We start from the raw sequence: 18,763 nt of genomic DNA, 5'->3' as shown, positions 1-18,763 counted from the left end.
GTACCAAACTTTAAAATATTATCAGACCCCAGGGCATTGATGGGGGCCTACCAGTACCAGTAGTTTAGTAAAAAAGCTATTTCAAAATAAAGCCAATTTATAAAATACCTCTTGATTATTATTCCTAGCTTCTATATCATAGTGTATATTTTGTGAGCCTAAAATTAATTTCTTTGTATTCCGTATATTAATTTCCTTGTATTTCTCCACTTGCTGTTCACTAAATGACACTAAATGATAGCTTACCAGATGAGCAGATATTAGTCAGTTTACACTAAAGATTATATTTAAAGCAGAAAGAGATTTATGCATTTTTAAGCAACTTAATTTGTATGGAGGCTAATGTCTTTGGAACCCATTTTAGCATTTCAATGTAAATTAATATCTTGATACTTTGGAAACCGTAAATTGAAATTCCAGCTATATGATTGATTAATAAAGGAAACACTTTTTTTTTTTTCTTTTTTTTTTATCATCCTCACAGATAGAGTTGTTGAAACAAGGGGACCTCTATGTTCAGTGAGAAGTGAAAAGAGGTACATGGTTCAGTTTATTCTAAGTTTTCTTTGACATATTATTTTCTTACTTTATAAACTATATTTATGAGTAACCATGTCTGAGGAATTGTGAACTCTCCTCAGCTCTGGTAGCTGGTCAACATATGTGGGTACATAGGTAGCTCTTGTGTCAGATGTCCACCCTAGCTTGGGAGGGTGCCCTTCTCCCCTAGGCATTAGAGGTTGGGAGGCATAGGTACTGCTTAGACAAGAGCGTGGGTGTGGTGGGCATCTCTGGTGATCAGCATCTCTAGTATATGAACAGTGAAGGCAGTTCTGTGTGCCTTAGGATTTTGGATGCTGGTTCATTTATAGTAGAGTTTGGTAAACTATGGCCCATGGACCAAATCTGGTCCACCTGCCTGTTTTTGTAAGTAAAGTTTTATTGGGCACAGTCATGCTCATTCATTTACATACTACTTATGGCCGCTTTTAAACTACAATGAAAGTTGAGAAGATGTGACAAAAACCATAAGACCTGCAAAGCTAAGATATTTACTGTCTAATCCTTTTTAGAAAAATTTTGCTAACCTTTGGTTTAGAGGACTATATAAACTCAAGGCAATATTTGTTTACAATTATTAAATCTTCTTTCTGAAACTAGTTTAATATGTATCAGATTACAGTCATCCAGTCTGTAATCTCTCACTTTTTTTCCTCAGGTGTTCAAAGGGGAAACTTTCTGATACAGAGAAGACAGTTGGAATCAGACTAGAAAATGAAGGTGTAAGTAGAAACCCCAGTTAAATTTTATGTCTTTTATTCTTTCACCTGACTTATGTTAAAATTTTGGTGCCCATGAAAAATAAGAAAGATGATATATGATGATATATGTTACTTTGATTTCTAATTCCATTGTTTTCTTTGAAGAAGCAGCAGGCATTGAGGATACACACCTTTGGCTTTCTTCTGAGTTGCCAGATTTTTATCTCTGTGCTGTAGCCAGCTTTGTAAGAGAGACTAACTTGCCTCCATCCCAACCCTTATCTCTGTTGCCTGGCTTCTTTTGGAGAATTTTTTAAAACCATACATCTTTAGGGAAAATAGTTGTTCAGGACTTTCTTTTCAGATTCAAGATTTCATATTTACTTGAAAATATTACCAATCTTCTGCTTAATTGGATTTTATATTTTCTATATAAGTATCAGAATAAGAAGTGTCCCAATGATCTCCATAGCAATACCAACATTTTAAATAATAGTGGCAAAGTGTTTTACTAAGCACTCCATATCCAAAAGAATTATATTCCTAAACTAAATGCAAAGTTAAAGTTTTAGATTATTTCATATTTTAGGTAATAGAAATACCAAAGTTTAGGGAACTGCTTTGTGTTAAATAGCAGTCTGATCAAGATTCTCTTTTCCCATTTGATATCTTCATAAGAACTAGTCTTAAGGCTAAGTCATAGTCTTAAGTCATGATCTTAAGTCCTAAGTCTTAGATTGTTCCCTTCTCTAATGTATTTGTTACCTGGCTAAAGACTACATCCTGCTTCTATCCTGGCTGAACCTGAAGGCATTGCAATCTGGGACCATGTGGAAGGGCCAGCAGCTACTGGTTTCCTAGGACCAGTATACCTGGCAGTCAGCTAGAGTAAAGAGCACTGGCTACGTGTGTTGAGAGTGTAGTTCTAGTCCAATGCTCTATTTCTAAATAAATTTCCTAATTTTAGATAAGTTTGCCTAGCAGATGACTTAAGTTCAGTATTAACAGTTCCGTAGGGTCATGATAAGGAAAGATTCTTATCAGAGTTTCTGGGATGCTGGCAAAATTCTGTTTATTGACCTGAATGGTGGTTACATAGGTGTTAATATTACAAAAACTAAGTGGCACATTAATGTTTTATGCATTTTCCTATAATATATAATTACTTTTTTAAAAGGATGAAGTAGAACAAGTTTACTTGGTATAAGGATAGAAGTGGTTTATTTTGAGTGGTGGGATTATGGGTCATATTTTTTGCTTTTTTAAAGCTTTTCAAAATGTCTTTTAACTGTATTATTTTTAATTGAAATAAGAGAACTGAAAATACTTTTCTTGCTACCTCCAGGGAAAACGAATGTTCTGTTTCATGGTTTGTAATTGAGGTGTCCTGTTGTGAGCCTTAGGTCTTGAACAATTTTTGTTCCCTCTTCCAGGGACAGGCAGATATGCTTAATCTACTTTACTCATTTGGGGATTTACTAATTCTCTTTTCTTTCAAGATAATGGTGCTGTTTTATATTTCATGTGTTACATATGTTTATATGTGCAAGTATCAAACATGTCAGTAGAATATGGGAACTTTTTTGATCAGAGGAGGGGACTCCAGCTGGAACCTGACTTATCTGAAGAAGTGTCAGCCCGACTCCGCCTGGGCAGTGGAAGCAACGGCTTACTCAGGAGAAAGATGTCAATACTTGAGACAAAAGAAAAAAATTGCTCAAGCAAAGAGAGGGATAAAAGGACAGATGATCTTCTTGAACTTACAGAGGTATTGTTTCTTGTGTTGATCAGAATAAGGGGCATGTTTTTTAAATAACCTCAGTTATTTAAGACTTGAGTGAATGTTTTGTTTTGAAGAGTTTCTCCAGGCTGGGGAATGTATATATGAAGGAAATCAGGCCCGAGGGCTGGTCAGTCACTGGCTACACTGATCATTAGTGATCTGTGAAAGTGGCCTAAGGGATTAGATTAATTTCAGCAAATGTGAGTAGACAGAATTGTCACATATCTTGGAATATAATGGGTTCTTTGTAGATTCTTTTTCTAAACTTAAAATATTTTGAGTTACACTGTATGGGTTTGACATTAGGAAGGAGTTCATTGCAGTTGTTCGTTTTTTTTTTTTTAAACATTTTATTTTATTTGTTTATTTTTGGCCGAGATGCACGGCCTGTGGGATCCCAGTTCCCCAACCAGGGATCGAACCCAGGCCCCGGCAGTGAAAGTGCCAAGTCCCAACCACTGGACTGCCAGGGAACTCCCCTTCATTGAGGTTTTTGTTAAGCGATTATGGTTCACTAAAATGTCCCTTTCAATGATTATTGTATTTGAAACATTTCTATAAGTAAAGACTCATAGAAAACAAGGAAATGAAGGTAGTTAAAAATTCTCATTTTAAAGGTGAGCCCACATCTTGACTCCTTCTCCATTGTTGTGGTAGTCAGTACTATTCAGTGAATATTTATTGAGCACTTACTATATGTTGGGCATACAGGTGGAGAGAGAGAGATCCATAAAATTGCAAAATTGTGTATAGTGGGGGGGAGCAGTATTGAAAATATTTGGATGAAATAATTTCTATTGGTTTATAGATTCAGGCTTATAGCTTAAATATGCATTTCTCTTTGTAATTCTTTAGAATGATGCCATCTGTTCAATAAGGACTCAGTTGCTAGACTGCTGCCTAGTTTTCTAGTTTCTGCTTACTCTCTTCATGTCAAAAGTGGATAGAATGATCTCTTTGATGTCCTAATTTTATTACTTTGATGTTTTAAAATAAAAGTTCAGGAGGTAGATAAGCAAAGTATGAAAATGCTTTTATAGTATTGTGAAAGGAGCAAAGGCTAAGGAGTTAGACACTCCTGGGTTCAAATCTTGGCTCTGCCTTTTAATCATTATATGACTTTGAGCATGTAACCAAAATTCTCTGAGCTTTTACCTCTTCTATAAAATGGTGATAATACTTTCCCCACAAGCAGGGATTAATTGTGTGCTTCAAGCATCTGGTACATGTTTGGCTCATGTATCCCACATAGTAGTGGGATAATTGAGAGTATACTTTAAATATTATTACCAAATTATTGTTTTCAGAAGCTAATAATTGAACTAGCATTTTTTATAACCATTAGTAGTAAGATTGCTTTGTGCTCCTAAATTGAAATCTTTTCCTACTTCAATTTAGTAGGTCTTTGATGGTATATATTTCTTAAGGGTCAGGTATTACAGAGATGAAAAGCTTTTTTCCATCTCAGACTTTCAGTATCTGATAGTGGTTCCATATTAAAGTAGCAACCTCTGGACTTTGTAATTCAGGACATGGAAAAGGAAATCAGTAATGCTCTAGGCCATGGCCCACAGGATGAGATCCTAAGTAGTGCTTTCAAATTACGAATCACTCGAGGAGATATCCAGACCTTGAAGAACTATCACTGGCTCAATGATGAAGTAAGTTGTCTTTTTTTCCCCCTTTGACTATCATTATGCTTAACCATTTTCTGTCTGTAACCATAGTGGTTTCTACACAATTAAAAGGGGCTGGTAAAGCAGCTTTAGTTTATCTAAAACAAAAACATCTTAAACCTTAAAAAGATGATTAATTCTGATTGTTTGCTGCCTTTAACTAGCAATGTTTCCCTCTTCTCCATTTGTGCTTTATTTCATCCACCACTGCATTTACTAGTCTTCAGTGAGATTTTTATAAATCCTGGGTGCAAGTGATAAATGGAAGGAAGCAAGCAAGTGATACTTTATTTTAGATGAATTCTTATAGGAGCCATTTTATTATTTCAATAATAAAGGAATATATTGATCACTGTATGTACACTATGTGATTTTTTTCTTTATTTCATTTGAGTGATAACTGTAAAATTTGCCTAATTGTCATCTTGTATCCTTATGTATTTAGCTAAAGCTAGCTCTTGGTTCTTGCCAATTTCCCAGTTGGTTCTTTACCCAGCTGCTCAGCCCCTGCATTTTCTCCCTTTGCCTTCCTTCCTCCCCGCTATAACTAGTGACATATAAACATATTCTTGTAAAATTAGAATGTTTCTGTTTCACATTATAAATGTAATATGTTTATTATAGAAAATTTAGAAAATACAGGAAAAGTGAAGGAAAAACATCGTTCGAAAGTGGCACAACTCAAAAATAAACAAAATACTAATGTTTTGGTGTATTTCCTTCCATTTAATTTTTTTTAATTGAGGTGTAATTTATATATAGTAAAATTCACTTCCAGTTAATATTTTTGCATATTTTGTGTGTGATATAATTACATATACATTTTCATTGTTGCAGACTTTCTCCTTGAGTTCTTTCTTGTCTCTCCTACTCATATGCCTCAAAAGTACAGTCTCATTCCTTCTTAATCCCTCCCATTTTGCACTGATCATTTTTTTTTAAATAAATTTATTTTATTTTATTTATTTTATTTTTGGCTGCTTTGGGTCTTCGTTGCTGCAAGCGGGCTTTCTCTAGTTGCGGTGAGCGGGGGCCACTCTTTGTTGCGGTGCGCAGGCTTCTCACTGCGGTGGCTTCTCTTGTTGCGGAGCACGGGCTCTAGGTGCGTGGGCTTCAGTAGTTGTGGCATGCAGGCTCAGTAGTTGTGGCACACAGGCTAATTTGCTCCGCGGCATATGGGATCTTCCCGGACCAGGGATCGAACCGTGTCCCCTGCATTGGCAGGCGGATTCTTAACCACTGTGCCACCAGGGAAGTCCCTGCACTGATCATTTTTTGTTTTCCATCTTCTGTCATAGACAGCCCTTTTATCCCCTTCCTTAGTACCTTCCCTTCCCTCAGCTTATTTTCTAATTCATCCTAATTCAGTTAGGTAGAAATCTAGTTTTGATAATATACTTGCCATATTCCAACATTTACTCTCTTGGTATTACAGGTCATTAATTTTTACATGAATCTCCTGGTGGAAAGAAATAAAAAACAAGGGTATCCAGCACTTTATGCATTCAGTACTTTCTTCTATCCGAAATTAAAGTCTGGGGGTTACCAAGCAGTGAAAAGATGGACCAAAGGGGTCAATCTCTTTGAACAGGAACTTATTCTGGTGCCTATTCATCGTAAGGTACATTGGAGCCTGGTGGTAAGTCGAGAGGTTTAATTGTTGGAGTTTGGATAATGACTGTTTTGTTAAATGCAGGCATACCTCAGAGATATTGCAGGTTCAGTTACAGACCACCGCTGTAAAGCAAATATCGCAATAAAGTGACATCAATTTCTTGGTTTCCCAGTGCATATAAAAGTTATGTTTACACTACACTGTAGTCTGTTAAGTCTGCATTAACACTATATCTAAAAATCAGTCTACGTACCTTAATTTAAAAATACTTTATTGCTAACTACTTTTTATGCTAACCATCATCTGAGCCTTCAGTGAGCTGTAATCTTTTTGCAATAGTAGCATCAACGGTCACTGATCACAGAGCACCATAACAAGTATAGTAATAATGAAAAAGTTTGAAATGTTGTGAAGAATTACCAAGATATGACACACAGACATGAAGTGAGCAAACACTGTTAGAAAAATGACGCTGATAGACTTGCTTAATGCAGGGTTGCCACAGACCTTCAATTTGTGAAAAATGCAGTGTCTGCAAAGCACAATAAAATGAAGTGTGCTGGAAATGAAGGCGACTCTTCTGTCTAGTGAGAGTCCCGTAGTATATGTTAAAGGCATACTCTGCAGAGTCCCTTCTTAGTTCTTGAGTTGAACAACTTAGAAAGCTACAAGACAGTCTGTGTAGTGGAGGAGCTTTGATTTTTAATAGGAAAGAATTTTAATATACGTGGGTTATTTTATTACTTTTGTTTATAAGATAACAGGTTTATTGTAGTAAAGTAAAGGTATAAAGAAAAAGGAAAAAAAAAAAAAATCTCATCACTCTGAGAGGACCACTAATGTTTTAAGGAATAAGTTTCTATGCCTTTCTCTAGGAATAGAAAAATATAATTTTATAGACATGGAGCTCATATCATCTGTGATGTTTTATGAAAAATGTGTCTTAGAAATCCATTCATGTTGGTACATATATTGATATTTTTTTAAATGCTTATCTTTTTAGAAATAAAATTCTCATTTTTGTGATGGTTGTTTCTGGATGTTGCATTTTTCCATTATAGGTGATAGACCTAAGAAAAAAGTGTCTTAAATATCTGGATTCTATGGGACAAAAGGGCCACAGGATCTGTGAGATTCTCCTGTAAGTAAAGGCTTAAAAACTTCAGTGTTGCCTCAGTGTGCCCTTTGTTAAGTGGTCTTTCTTCTTTCCATCCTCTGGTGGATGGTAGTCTAATGTGTAGTGAGAGCTATCTTCCTAGTTGTTCACAACTTGACCTGAATCCATCTTTTTGTCTAAAAATAACCCCAAAATCTGATCTTAACTGAGAAATCTTATTTAATAGCATCATTGAAAAGAAGTTTGTCATATGTCATAATGTAAAATATATTTGATCAGAATCCCGTGATTTGAATTAGATTTCTCTGGGATTGATACATTAGTTCTCTCAATTCTTAAACCCACTCACTGATGTCTCTGTGCTTTCCATGATGGTTCGGTTTATCTCATAGAACCTGGAGGTAATTTTTAAGTTAAAACATGGTTTGTAGGCAACTGTTTTAATAGTAATTGCTAGAAACCTGCCTTTAAAGCATAGCCATCTATTAGCTATGTAAAGTGATGACAAGAATTTCACAGAGAGGAAGCAAATCAGTGAAACAAGTCTATTTTGAAACCCTTATGCTCACTGGAAGCAAATGCAGGTTCCAGTTTTTAATTTTAGTAAGGATACTTGGATAATTTTAATAAGGATACTTTAGTAAGGAACTCTTGTTGAATGATGTGAAGAAAAGTTAACAATAATTCAGTTCTTTCTTCTTTGATGTTGTTTTAGTGTAAAAGATCCTTTTTATTTATGGGTGTTTATCTTGAATAAAAAATATAGAGAAGAAATTTTTTAAAATCATAAGATGCACCAAATTGTTTATAAAGCAGTTATTTCCTTCTAGTCTTTTCTGCTTAAGATGTATGTAAAATGTGCATACATACATACGTGTGCACATACACATACATATAATCACATACTTATGAATGTTTTCATTGGAATCATACAGCAAAATTTTGTCTGTTGCTTATAATAGGATACCAAAAAACCATACTTTTATAACATTCATACTTTTTTTCCCCTCTCTCTCTCTTTTTTAATATATGAAGAGTTCAGGTTCTTTGGGTATCTGAGGCCCCCTCCCTTTCCTGATGCCCCTAGTCCAACTTTTCTCAATTTTTTTCATTATCACCTCCCCACTCCAAATTTTTTTTAAATTTAATTTCTCCATGACAAGAGAAAATAGTATTAAGGAAGAGACTTTTTTTGTTTGTTGGGTTGAGCTTTAGAGGGCTACAAACCATTGAAATATCTAAGATTTTTGCCTTCTAAGAACCAGTTTTCACCTCTCTGGGGGTGACATTGCTGCTCCCGTTGAGAGCGCATGCCCTAGCATAGCACTGGTTTACCTTTTATGCAGGTTAGGGTGAGAACTGAGATGCCTGCGTTAAATTCGATAACCCTCTGGAGATTTGGATAAAATTAAATCACTCTCAATACTTAAGTATATATCACTTAGGAATGAGGAAATTCTCTTACATAACCACAATGCCATTATCACACTTAAGAAAATTGACAACCACTAATGTGTAATATATGATTCATGTTCTGATATCGTCAGGTATCTTTTATAGCTTTTTTTTCCTAATCCAGGAAGTCAGTCAGGGTTCATGCATGTAAGTAATGTCTCTTTAGTCTCCTTTAGTTTAGAATAGTCTCCTACATTTTTTTTTGTTTTCCATGGCAGTGCCTTTTTTTTTTTTAAGACTCCAGGCCAGATGTCTTGTTTTATATCTATTTTTAAGTGAGAAAAAGCAAGTTATAGAATGAAGTACTTTTTTTTAATAGAATAAAATGTGTGTTTTAAAATGGGGTGGAGTAGAACTAGAAAAGCAAACAGCAAACCGTTAATAGTAAATATTTCTAGAGTGGTTATTATGGGGTCTTTTGCATTTTACATATTATGTTTTAGTTTTTAAAATATAACCATATATAATTTTTGTAATCAGAAAAAACACAAAATAAAATGTAAAAAGCCAAAAACAATCATATTTTAAAAAATCTAACAGAGATGGATTTGAGAATGGCAGGTCTATTAAACATCACAATGTCTTTGTAGTCATAATGCTAAGTCTCCACAGGGATTCATCAATATATTCCTTCTTTGCTGTTTTTTCAGTCAGTATTTACAGGATGAAAGTAAGACCAAAAGAAATATTGACCTGAATGTTTTAGAGTGGACCCACTACAGCATGAAGCCACATGTAAGTGGTGATCATCTGTATTTCAAATACTTTGTGGCGTTTCCTGTCAGTAGCATATTATTTAGACTTGGCTTCCTTCCTCCCCTTACTCACTCATCCTTAGGCTTGCATTCTCCTGAGGTGTACATCTTTAGAATGATCACTTCTAAATCTTCAGAAGTTCATTTAACCAAGTTGTTTGCTTTTAAGCCATTATCTTGTTTCTTAAACTATAAATGTTAAATATCTGCATGTCTCAAAAAATTGACAAAAAAACACAACATAATAAATTCAAGCCAGCTACTTTTCTTGGTTGGCATTAATCGAAATTTTAAAGCTCCTGTTCAAAACTTATCTGAGAAATTTGTATATTTAGATCTTAAGGGTTCGATGCTGTGAGTCCTCAACAGTCAGGTGTGCTATTTGTGAATGTGCTTTGGATCGTGCCAGATTTGAATCTCATTCAGGGTTTAAAAATGCATACATCTGGGACTTCCCTAGTGGCGCAGTGGTTAAGAATCCTCCTGCCAATGCAGGGAACACGGGTTCGAGCCCTGGTCCGGGAAGATCCCACATGCTGCGGAGCAACTAAGCCCGTGCACCACAACTATGGAGCCTGTGCTCTAGAACCTGTGAGCCACAACTACTGAGCTCGTGCGCCACAATTACCGAAGCCCGAGTGCCTAGAGCCTATGCTCCACAACAAGAGAAGCCACCACAATGAGAAGGCTGCTCACTGCAACGAAGAGTAGCCCCGCTCGTTGCAACTAGAGAAAGCCTGCTTGCAGAAACAAAGACCCAGCGCAGCCAAAAATTAATTAATTAATTTAAAAATGCATACATCTTTTAGTCCTAATGGCTCCTTTTCTTTTTTTAAAAAATATTTATTTATTTATTTATTTTTGGGGCAGTGTTGGGTCTTAGTTGCGGCACGTGGGATCTTTATTGCCGCGTGCTGGATCTTTAGTTGCGGCAAGTGGGATCTTTCGTTGTAGCATGTGAACTCTTAGTTGCAGCATGTGGGATCTAGTTCCTGGACCAGGGTTTGAACCCATGCCCCCTGCATTGGGAGTGTGGAGTCTTTGCTACTGGACTGCTAGGGAAGTCCCCTCATGGCTCCTTTTTAAAGTAAGCTACATGAGTTCAATATTAGCCCTAACCTCTATATAATGGCTGACTATCTTTATCCAAAAGCATTTTCATTTCTAAGTTGAATAATTAGAAGAGTAAGTGTTGAAATTTCCTGAGGAAAGCACAGATAAAAGAAGAGTTTGTTAGGATGAGTAACTGTGTTCGGGAATGGGAAATGTAATAAAGAAGACAAATTCTCTTCATTTGTGTGGTGGAGTCTATAGTTCTCTCCACTCTGTGAGAGATGCTGGGCTCAGGAGAGAAGTTCGAGGTACCTACCATATGTATGGGTGGTGTGCATTTTCAATCTTTTCCTTTTTACAATAATCATGTGTATTTTTTTGAATAAAAATTGAGTTGTCATCTAGTATGTCTTCCAGCAGTGGAATTAGACTCTCTTATACTCTTATTCCCCTTATAACTGACAGCCAAAGTGTGTAAGGGGCTGGCCAAGATTAGTGCGACACGGGCTTGGGGAATGTGTGAGTTTACTTCACCTGGGCTTTGAATCCACCGCCTTTGGTTTATGGTGCCTTTAAGTGCTGCTTGCAAGCAGTAGTGTTTTTTTTTTCTGGACAGAACTGAACATCATGGCAAGATTTCCTAACTGGTTAAACCCTATAAAGAGGCTTTTTTCTTTCTCCTACTTGCAGCTGTGGGGGTCCAAGGCAGTAGTCTTAGTTTTCTGGCTAGGGAAGACAAGTCAGACTCTGCAGTATGGAAATAGGTTAGTTGTACTGTAAGCATATTTCTGATTGAACCACACTTAGCCCTTTTCAAAATTTATGAATGCCCCTGAAACAATTCTGACTAGAATTCCTGTTCCTGGTAATAAACCTTCTTTCAATTTGGTTTATATGAGAGCTGAGAGATGGAACTCTCACTTTGCTTTTCTCTTTCCTTCTAAAAAACATTTTCCATGAGGCTCACATACTCCCATGTCATGGGTTGGGTTTTTATGCCACATAAAGACTAATTGTGTTTGTGTGTGTGTGTTTGTGTAATACCAGATTTAACATTTACCTTTATAATATTGTTTATCCACAGTAATATTTAGAAAAAGTCAAAGGAGTTTGTATTTTATGTAATTTTACCCCTTCCTTTCTTTTTTTTTTGTAATTTTAGGAGATTCCTCAACAGTTGAATGGGAGTGATTGTGGAATGTTTACTTGTAAATATGCAGATTATATCTCTAGGGACAAACCTATCACATTTACTCAGGTGAGTGGAGACCCCTCCTCATCCATTTACTTGTTACTAAACAAGATAAACTCAGAGCATGTTACCAGTGCCTGGCACACATTAAGCTCTTAATAATGGTAGCTGTGCTACTATTATTGCTGTAAACCTTGGCCATAGCCCTACTCTTGCTAGTATCAGGGTTTGTCACTGTATCTGCTCTCACGTTTATCCTAGTCTTTGGTGACCAGTGGGGCAATTTGCGTATCTCCGAACTCCAGTGTTCACTGGTTCTTGAGTATTACTAATACTTTTAGCCAAAGAAGGAGGCACATCAGAATATGTAACAGCATGGGGAAATCAGGCCTTGTGAGAACTTAAGCTGCAGGTCTAAGATGTAACTATGAATCCTGATTTTCCTTTCTGTTCTGATTACTTTTGGTTCTCCATAGCTCTGCATTTGAGTGGAAATTCAAATATGTTGGGAACTCTTGAGTATTTATGTTTGTAATAGTGGATTCTCAGTCTTTTTACAACCAAGGACAACCTCCTTTAAAAAATAGTTTGCTTTAACAGACCTCATTTTGATAGCTACCAAATTGTACATATTGAATAGTAGGACTAATAATAACCCCATTCTAAGCTTTTGAACAACATGAACTAACTAGGGCTCCCGTGCTGAATTAATACAATTGGTTAGCTTCAGCAGTTTTACTAAGAATAAATATGTAATTTTTTACTACATGTTTTGAGCTATTTAAAATAATTTATGAATCCATGTGTTAAGACTTTTTAGGCCTCTTCACACTAGTTTATAGTAAAATGGTATATCCAACTATTTATAAGGAAACTCCAGGAGTACCTCAAGGGTATCTGATTTCATCAAAAAGAGTTACAGGTGATTTTGGATTTGTCTTGCATGTTGTTGCTTTGAAAATTGGACCATGTAGTGATTATCAGTTAAAGCAGAATAATATATTAAGAAAAGCATCTAATTCTTTGATGCTTCTAAAGAAGGAGTTATTTATTCTCTGAACCTAATGACATGAGATTTGAAGGGGGGAAGTTGCTATTTGAACAGAATTGGCTGTGGACAACATTTGGTATAGCACAGAGTAATTTGCAGGTTTGTTTTTTTCTTTATTTAAATAGACTTCATGTTTTTCTCATAAGAAAGCAGAATATATTCATTTTAGAATGTTTTGAAATACAGATGAGTAGAAAAGTTACTTTTTGTGCCACCACTTAGCTATTTCCCTTTTTGGTACACGTTTTTGTTATGAAGTTGTTGTTGGACTCTATTGTATAATTCTGCATCCTGCTTTGATTTTCCTTAACATGTAAAAATGCTTATGATACATATAATAATACAAATAACCTCCTTTTTTTATGGCTTTGTAAGTCTGTACCATGATGCGGAAAAGTCAAGGCTTACACAAAGGACATTGACATCCTACTTTATTTACATGCTACAACTAAAGGTTGTTGACGCTGGGCACTTTCATGTGTGATGTATGTGTTACTTGTGGATTCTCTGCAGCACCAGATGCCTCTGTTCCGGAAGAAGATGGTGTGGGAAATCCTTCATCAGCAGTTGCTGTGAGAACGCCCTGCCGCAGTCCCTCCCGCTGCTGGTGGTTCTTTCACGGATGGACGTTTCCATATACCTCATGCATTGTGGGTTAAAAAGTCCCTGCATCACCTCTGTTCTCTCACAGGTACTGAGCTGTTAGAAGTGCATGAAGGCCCCTCTCTGCACCCTAGTCCTGACTTGGTGTGTGGAGGGCTGCTTGCAACCCTGTTTATAAGGCCGTGCCTGCTCAGAGCCCTGGACTGTCAACCCACACGAGAACAAACGCTAATTAATACTTTTTTTAAGATTTTTTTTTTTTCCCTATGAATGTGGGAAATGCAGGATTTATTCTATGATTTGTTTTTTCTGTGTGTTCACGTGTATTCATTCACTCACTCATTTGCAAACATAATGGGCAGTGGCTGTTTTCTGCTGCTCTTTTAAAGTTAACTCTGAATTTCTCATTTGAACTATTTATTTCTGAAAGGAATGTTAAGCTGCCACTCCCTGCTGAAGATCAGGAGGGAAAGCAGTTGGGGGAGGAAGGGTTAATTAACTTCTCTAGCTGGAGCAGTAACTGCCGACTTGAAGCAGGAGGTCTTCTTTCTTTTGAGGCTTGAAAATGCCAGGAGAAGCGCTGTGGTGTAGGGCTCTGGTTGCCTTTCAGAGGAAGTTCCACACTACAGCATTGGCACGGTGTCGTGGAAAAGTGGAACTGTGGCCAAGGAACTCTGGCTATCCAAGTGTCTTCAGAAGAGTGTCGTGGTCATCCTAAAGAGACTTCCCTTTCTGGAAATGAGGTGACTTGGCTACTCTTGAAACTGGATTTGAAGTCACTGTAAACCCTAAATCTTCATTTTCATCCCAGATCTGGCTGAGTATAAGCCTCAGATATGTAAGGGCTGGCCTGAGATGTGTATTTCAAAAGATACTATTCAGTTTAAAGCTATTTTCCTCAAAGTTTCTTTTTCTATATATAAAGCCAAAATTAAGTTTTGTACTCATTAGTATTTACATTTCCCCATTCCACCGCCACTGAAATCTGTGCAAGAAAATTTAGTACTTGGCTCTGAGGTTGCCAGTTATACAGTAGTCTATTTTGCCTATGAAATTTGTATTTAACTGTTTTGTTCATTAAAAACCTTACAGTGGTTACGCATATTTAATTTCAGAAAGTTTAGAGTTGGTCAGAACATTTTGCAAGATCTAGTGCCTAGTGTTGCTTTTCTGATGTAATAAAAGGTTGTCTGGCAGAACCTGAAAAGTATACGCTGATTTCTAACCCTTTCCCTACTTAAACCTCCCACACTTCTCCTCGTTCACAAAAGTAAGAGGTCAAACCAGAAAAACTGGGCATCTGTTAGCTATGAATCAACATGTCTGCCATCTGGAGGCCCTGGCTTCTGGTCGCAGAGGCATACTTTTTTTTTTTTTTTTTTTAATTTATTTATTTAATTTTGGCTGCATTGGGTCTTCGTTGCTGTGTGTGGGCTTTGTTGCAGTGAGCGGGGGCTGTTCTTCGTTGCGGTGCATGGGCTCTAGGCGCGCAGGCTTCAGTAATTGTGGCACATGGGCTCGGTAGTTGTGGCTCGCAGGCTCTAGAGCGCAGGCTCAGTAGTTGTGGCGCACAGGCTTAGTTGCTCCACGGCATGTGGGATCTTCCCGGACCAGGGCTCGAACCCGTGTCCCCTGCATTGGCAGGCGGATTCTTAACCACTGCGCCACCAGGGAAGCCCTACAGAGGCATACTCTCGCAGGCAGTTTTCCCTGAGATGTGTAAAAGTCTTGGTATAGGACCTGGTGCCTGTGGTGAGGATTGAAACCGCTGTGCCTACTTGATGGTCAAACCAGAGGACGTGTGCTTAGGTGATGATTAAATAGTGAGCCAGTTGGGCTGAGTCTCCCTCAAGCTTAGGCTGTACAGAGAACCCTACCTGCAGTTCCTTTCTTGAGGCTTCTGGAGCTGTGCCAGTATGTATTGGGATCAGGCAGCGGGCACAGCCAAGAAAGGCCAGAGATTTACTGGGTCAGCAATGCACTGAACGCCTGGTTCCCACTTGGCACTAGTAGGTTTCACCTGAGAATTTAGAACCTTGGTTAAGATTTGTTCCATGTGGGGTAAATCCTTTTAGGAATGGCAGCCCAAATGAGTGATGGTGGGGGTTAATGTATTTGTATTACAAGTATTTGGAGGGGCTTCTTAGAGCAGCATTCACTGAGCTTTCCACTAATGTGATTCTTCAGGATAGCTCTTAATAATCTTCTAGGACATAATGAATTGATGAGAACAGAGAGTCAAGTTGGAGAATGCCATTCTACTTAACCCTGAGTTTCTGAATTTAATAGGAGATAACACAGCCATGCTTCTCTAGGCACTGACATTTCTCTGTACAGATACTTGTTGGTAATAGAATTTTAATACCTAAACAGTTTATGAGAAAAGCAGCCAGCTACTGATAATTTGCTAATTATCAGTAGCAAATTATTAACATTAAAGCCAGTGAGAATGATATCTATATCTCTCTATATATTTTATTGCAGTAGTTTGGGGGTCTGAAAAAAAGTTGGAGTGAACCATTGTTCTTTTTTTAGTAGGCAGTCTCTCCTAAAGATTGATGATGAAGAAGAAAAAAAAACCCCACAACTGTTGGTGAGCAAATGTCTTTCTCATTTTTGACCTTTGAGCCAGGAGGAGGGTGGGAGGGAAACAGACTTGGGGCCTATGGAAGATGTCTGGAGAGCCCCTTATTCTACCTCAGTTACCTAAGGCTATTAGAACTTCTGATCTTTTCCTCCTAAGCGCAGCTTGGGGAATGCCATGTTGAATGGTGGATGTTTGCCTGCACTGAGAGGAGTTGCTTGGTGCTGGGACCAAGCAAGGTGTGGGTGCAGGGAGAATGTGTCCCTGAAGATATATTGAACTTCAGATATGAATAGATAAATATGGTGGAGAAATTTAAGTTTGTAACAACCTTAGTACTATAGTTAAGCTACACAGTTTAAATTGGCTTTTGTGAGGGAATTCCCTGGTGGTCCAGTGGTTAGGACTCTGCGCTTTCACTGCCGAGGGCGCGGGCTCAATCCCTGGCTGGGGAACTAAGATCCCACAAGCCAAGCGGCGCAGCCAAAAAAATAAATAAAAATTTTTTTAAAAAACTGGCTTTCGTGAACTAATTGGGAACCTAATCTCTTTATGATAGTTTCTTTAAGAAAAGCTCTAGGTACCCAATATTCAAACAAATTTTTGGTAATTGTTTGTAAGTTGGGGATCTAGGTGTCTGTATTGCTTTGGTGATTTTTTTTTTTTAATTTATCTAATATATACAAGGAAGGGTTTGGATGTTTGAAATAGGTGTTGATTTTATCTATTTATCAATAAATTCATCTCTTTAATTCAGTGGCTTTCAAATATTTTTGATTGCAACTCATAGTAATAAATGTATTTTTTGGCTGCGCTGCAAATTTTTTTTTAAAAATTTTAAAAAATCAATGTGACCACCAGGTTGATTTCTCAACCCACTAATGGATAGAAATCCAGTTTGAAAAACACTGCTCTAAATGAACTGACAGCAAAATGCAAATTATGTTCAAAACTATAATGCTGGAGACCACAAAAATACAACAAATGTGGGGTTGTTTTGAGATGAATCAATCTAAATCTAGGAAAACGGGCCAGAAGTTTTCAGACCCTCAATGGAAATACGTGGTTAAACAATCCTTGTTCTTCAGGTTTTTACACTGGAACTTCGTGAAATATGTTCAGTAGAAGTCCTATTACTTCTATGTAGGATGTAAAACAAAGGGTTCTATGGCCCAGTGAATGTGTGTACCATGTGTTTTCCTCCTGGGGATGCATGGCAAACGTAATAAATTAATGTCTTAACCTAGTGTGTCTAAAAACTTGGACGTTGAGCCCTCTGTGTTGACACCTGTGGAACTGTTTTGTGAAATACAGTTTGGCACGCGCCAGGAGAAGCAACATAGAGTTCTTGGAAGCATATGCTTCAAATATACATTGGGGAAGTATCCCCTCTCCCCATCTCAGGCCCCACCCGCCAAGCACACACACTGCCTCCTTAAGGGCATGTGGTGATCATAGTCTGTGGTGCCACTTATATTTTTCTTTAATTGTATCAGTAATAGGTGTTCATAGTAGAAAAATAAAATACTGATAAAAGTTAAAGAATAAGGGCTTCCCTGGTGGCACAGTGGTTGAGAATCTGCCTGCCAATGCAGGGGACACGGGTTCAAGCCCTGGTCTGGGAAGATCCCACATGCCGCGGAGCAACTAAGCCTGTGAGCCACAATTACTGAGCCTGCGCGTCTGGAGCCTGTGCTCCGCAACAAGAGAGGCCGCGATAGTGAGAGGCCCGCGCACCGCGATGAAGAGTGGCCCCCACTTGCCACAACTAGAGAAAGCCCTCGCACAGAAACGAAGACCCAACACAGCCATAAATAAATAAATAAATAATTTTTTTAAAAAAAGAAAACTTTATTTAAAAAAAAAAAGTTAAAGAATAAGAGTTCTGTAAACTCACCACCCAGAGTAAATAACTCTTAACATTAACATTCTGGTATATATCCTGGCCTTTGGTATATACTCTGTCACGTGTGTATTAATAAGTGTGTGTGTTGTGCACACTTGTGCAAGTATATATATTTATTTTTGTTATTAACAAATATGGAATCACACTATGTGGCTATATAACCCCCTTTCCACTTAATTTATGTTGAACATATTTTCATGTCAATAAATATTGACATCTTAATTGTCGTGTAGTGTTCCAGCGTATGGTTATAACATAATTTATTTAATCAGTATTGTTAGACATACTGTCTTGCAGTGTTTTCAGTTATTCTCTTAGGAGAAGTTCTTAGAATTAAAATTTCTAAATTAAAGTTACATGTATTTTTTTAAAAATCAGAGGTAAAAATCACCCATTAGTATTTTGACTTTTCTTCTGGCACAGGCTGATGACCTGTACCTCCACTGATTTAAGTTTTATAATATTTTTCATGTGTAGGTCTTGTGTAGGTCTTCTGGATAAGTTCATTCTGAAGGATTTAATGTCTCATTTTAGTGGACAATTTCATCTTTATTCAACTACTTTACAAAAAACTAATTATGGAAATTTTAAGACATAAACAATCATCACCACCTTTCAGCAGTTACTAAAATGTGGCTAATCTTGATTCACCTTTTTTTCATGGGAGGGGGAGAGTCTGGAGTATATTAAAGCAAAACCCAGACATGTCTT

The 18,763-nt window shown here is 37.3% G+C and overlaps 1 protein-coding gene across 1 annotated transcript in view; it reads left to right on the top strand.

Annotated features, from left to right (window-relative positions):
- The window catches only part of SENP2 (SUMO specific peptidase 2), a 30,942-nt gene extending 16,228 nt beyond the window's left edge, over nucleotides 1–14,714 (top strand). The window contains exons 9-17 of the mRNA XM_061193309.1: nucleotides 485–536; nucleotides 1,220–1,283; nucleotides 2,854–3,030; nucleotides 4,575–4,706; nucleotides 6,157–6,360; nucleotides 7,398–7,477; nucleotides 9,559–9,643; nucleotides 11,879–11,974; nucleotides 13,473–14,714. Coding sequence (XP_061049292.1) covers nucleotides 485–536; nucleotides 1,220–1,283; nucleotides 2,854–3,030; nucleotides 4,575–4,706; nucleotides 6,157–6,360; nucleotides 7,398–7,477; nucleotides 9,559–9,643; nucleotides 11,879–11,974; nucleotides 13,473–13,535 — 953 coding nt within the window. The 3' untranslated portion in view covers nucleotides 13,536–14,714. The remainder of the gene's footprint in view (nucleotides 1–484; nucleotides 537–1,219; nucleotides 1,284–2,853; nucleotides 3,031–4,574; nucleotides 4,707–6,156; nucleotides 6,361–7,397; nucleotides 7,478–9,558; nucleotides 9,644–11,878; nucleotides 11,975–13,472) is intronic.
- Nucleotides 14,715–18,763: the final 4,049 nt, after the last annotated feature.

Source organism: Eubalaena glacialis, chromosome 6 (genome assembly GCF_028564815.1).
Source record: "Eubalaena glacialis isolate mEubGla1 chromosome 6, mEubGla1.1.hap2.+ XY, whole genome shotgun sequence".
Lineage (NCBI taxonomy): Eukaryota > Metazoa > Chordata > Mammalia > Artiodactyla > Balaenidae > Eubalaena > Eubalaena glacialis.
The sequence above is the reverse complement of the archived record's forward strand: the minus strand, read 5'-3'. Positions and strand labels throughout refer to the sequence as shown.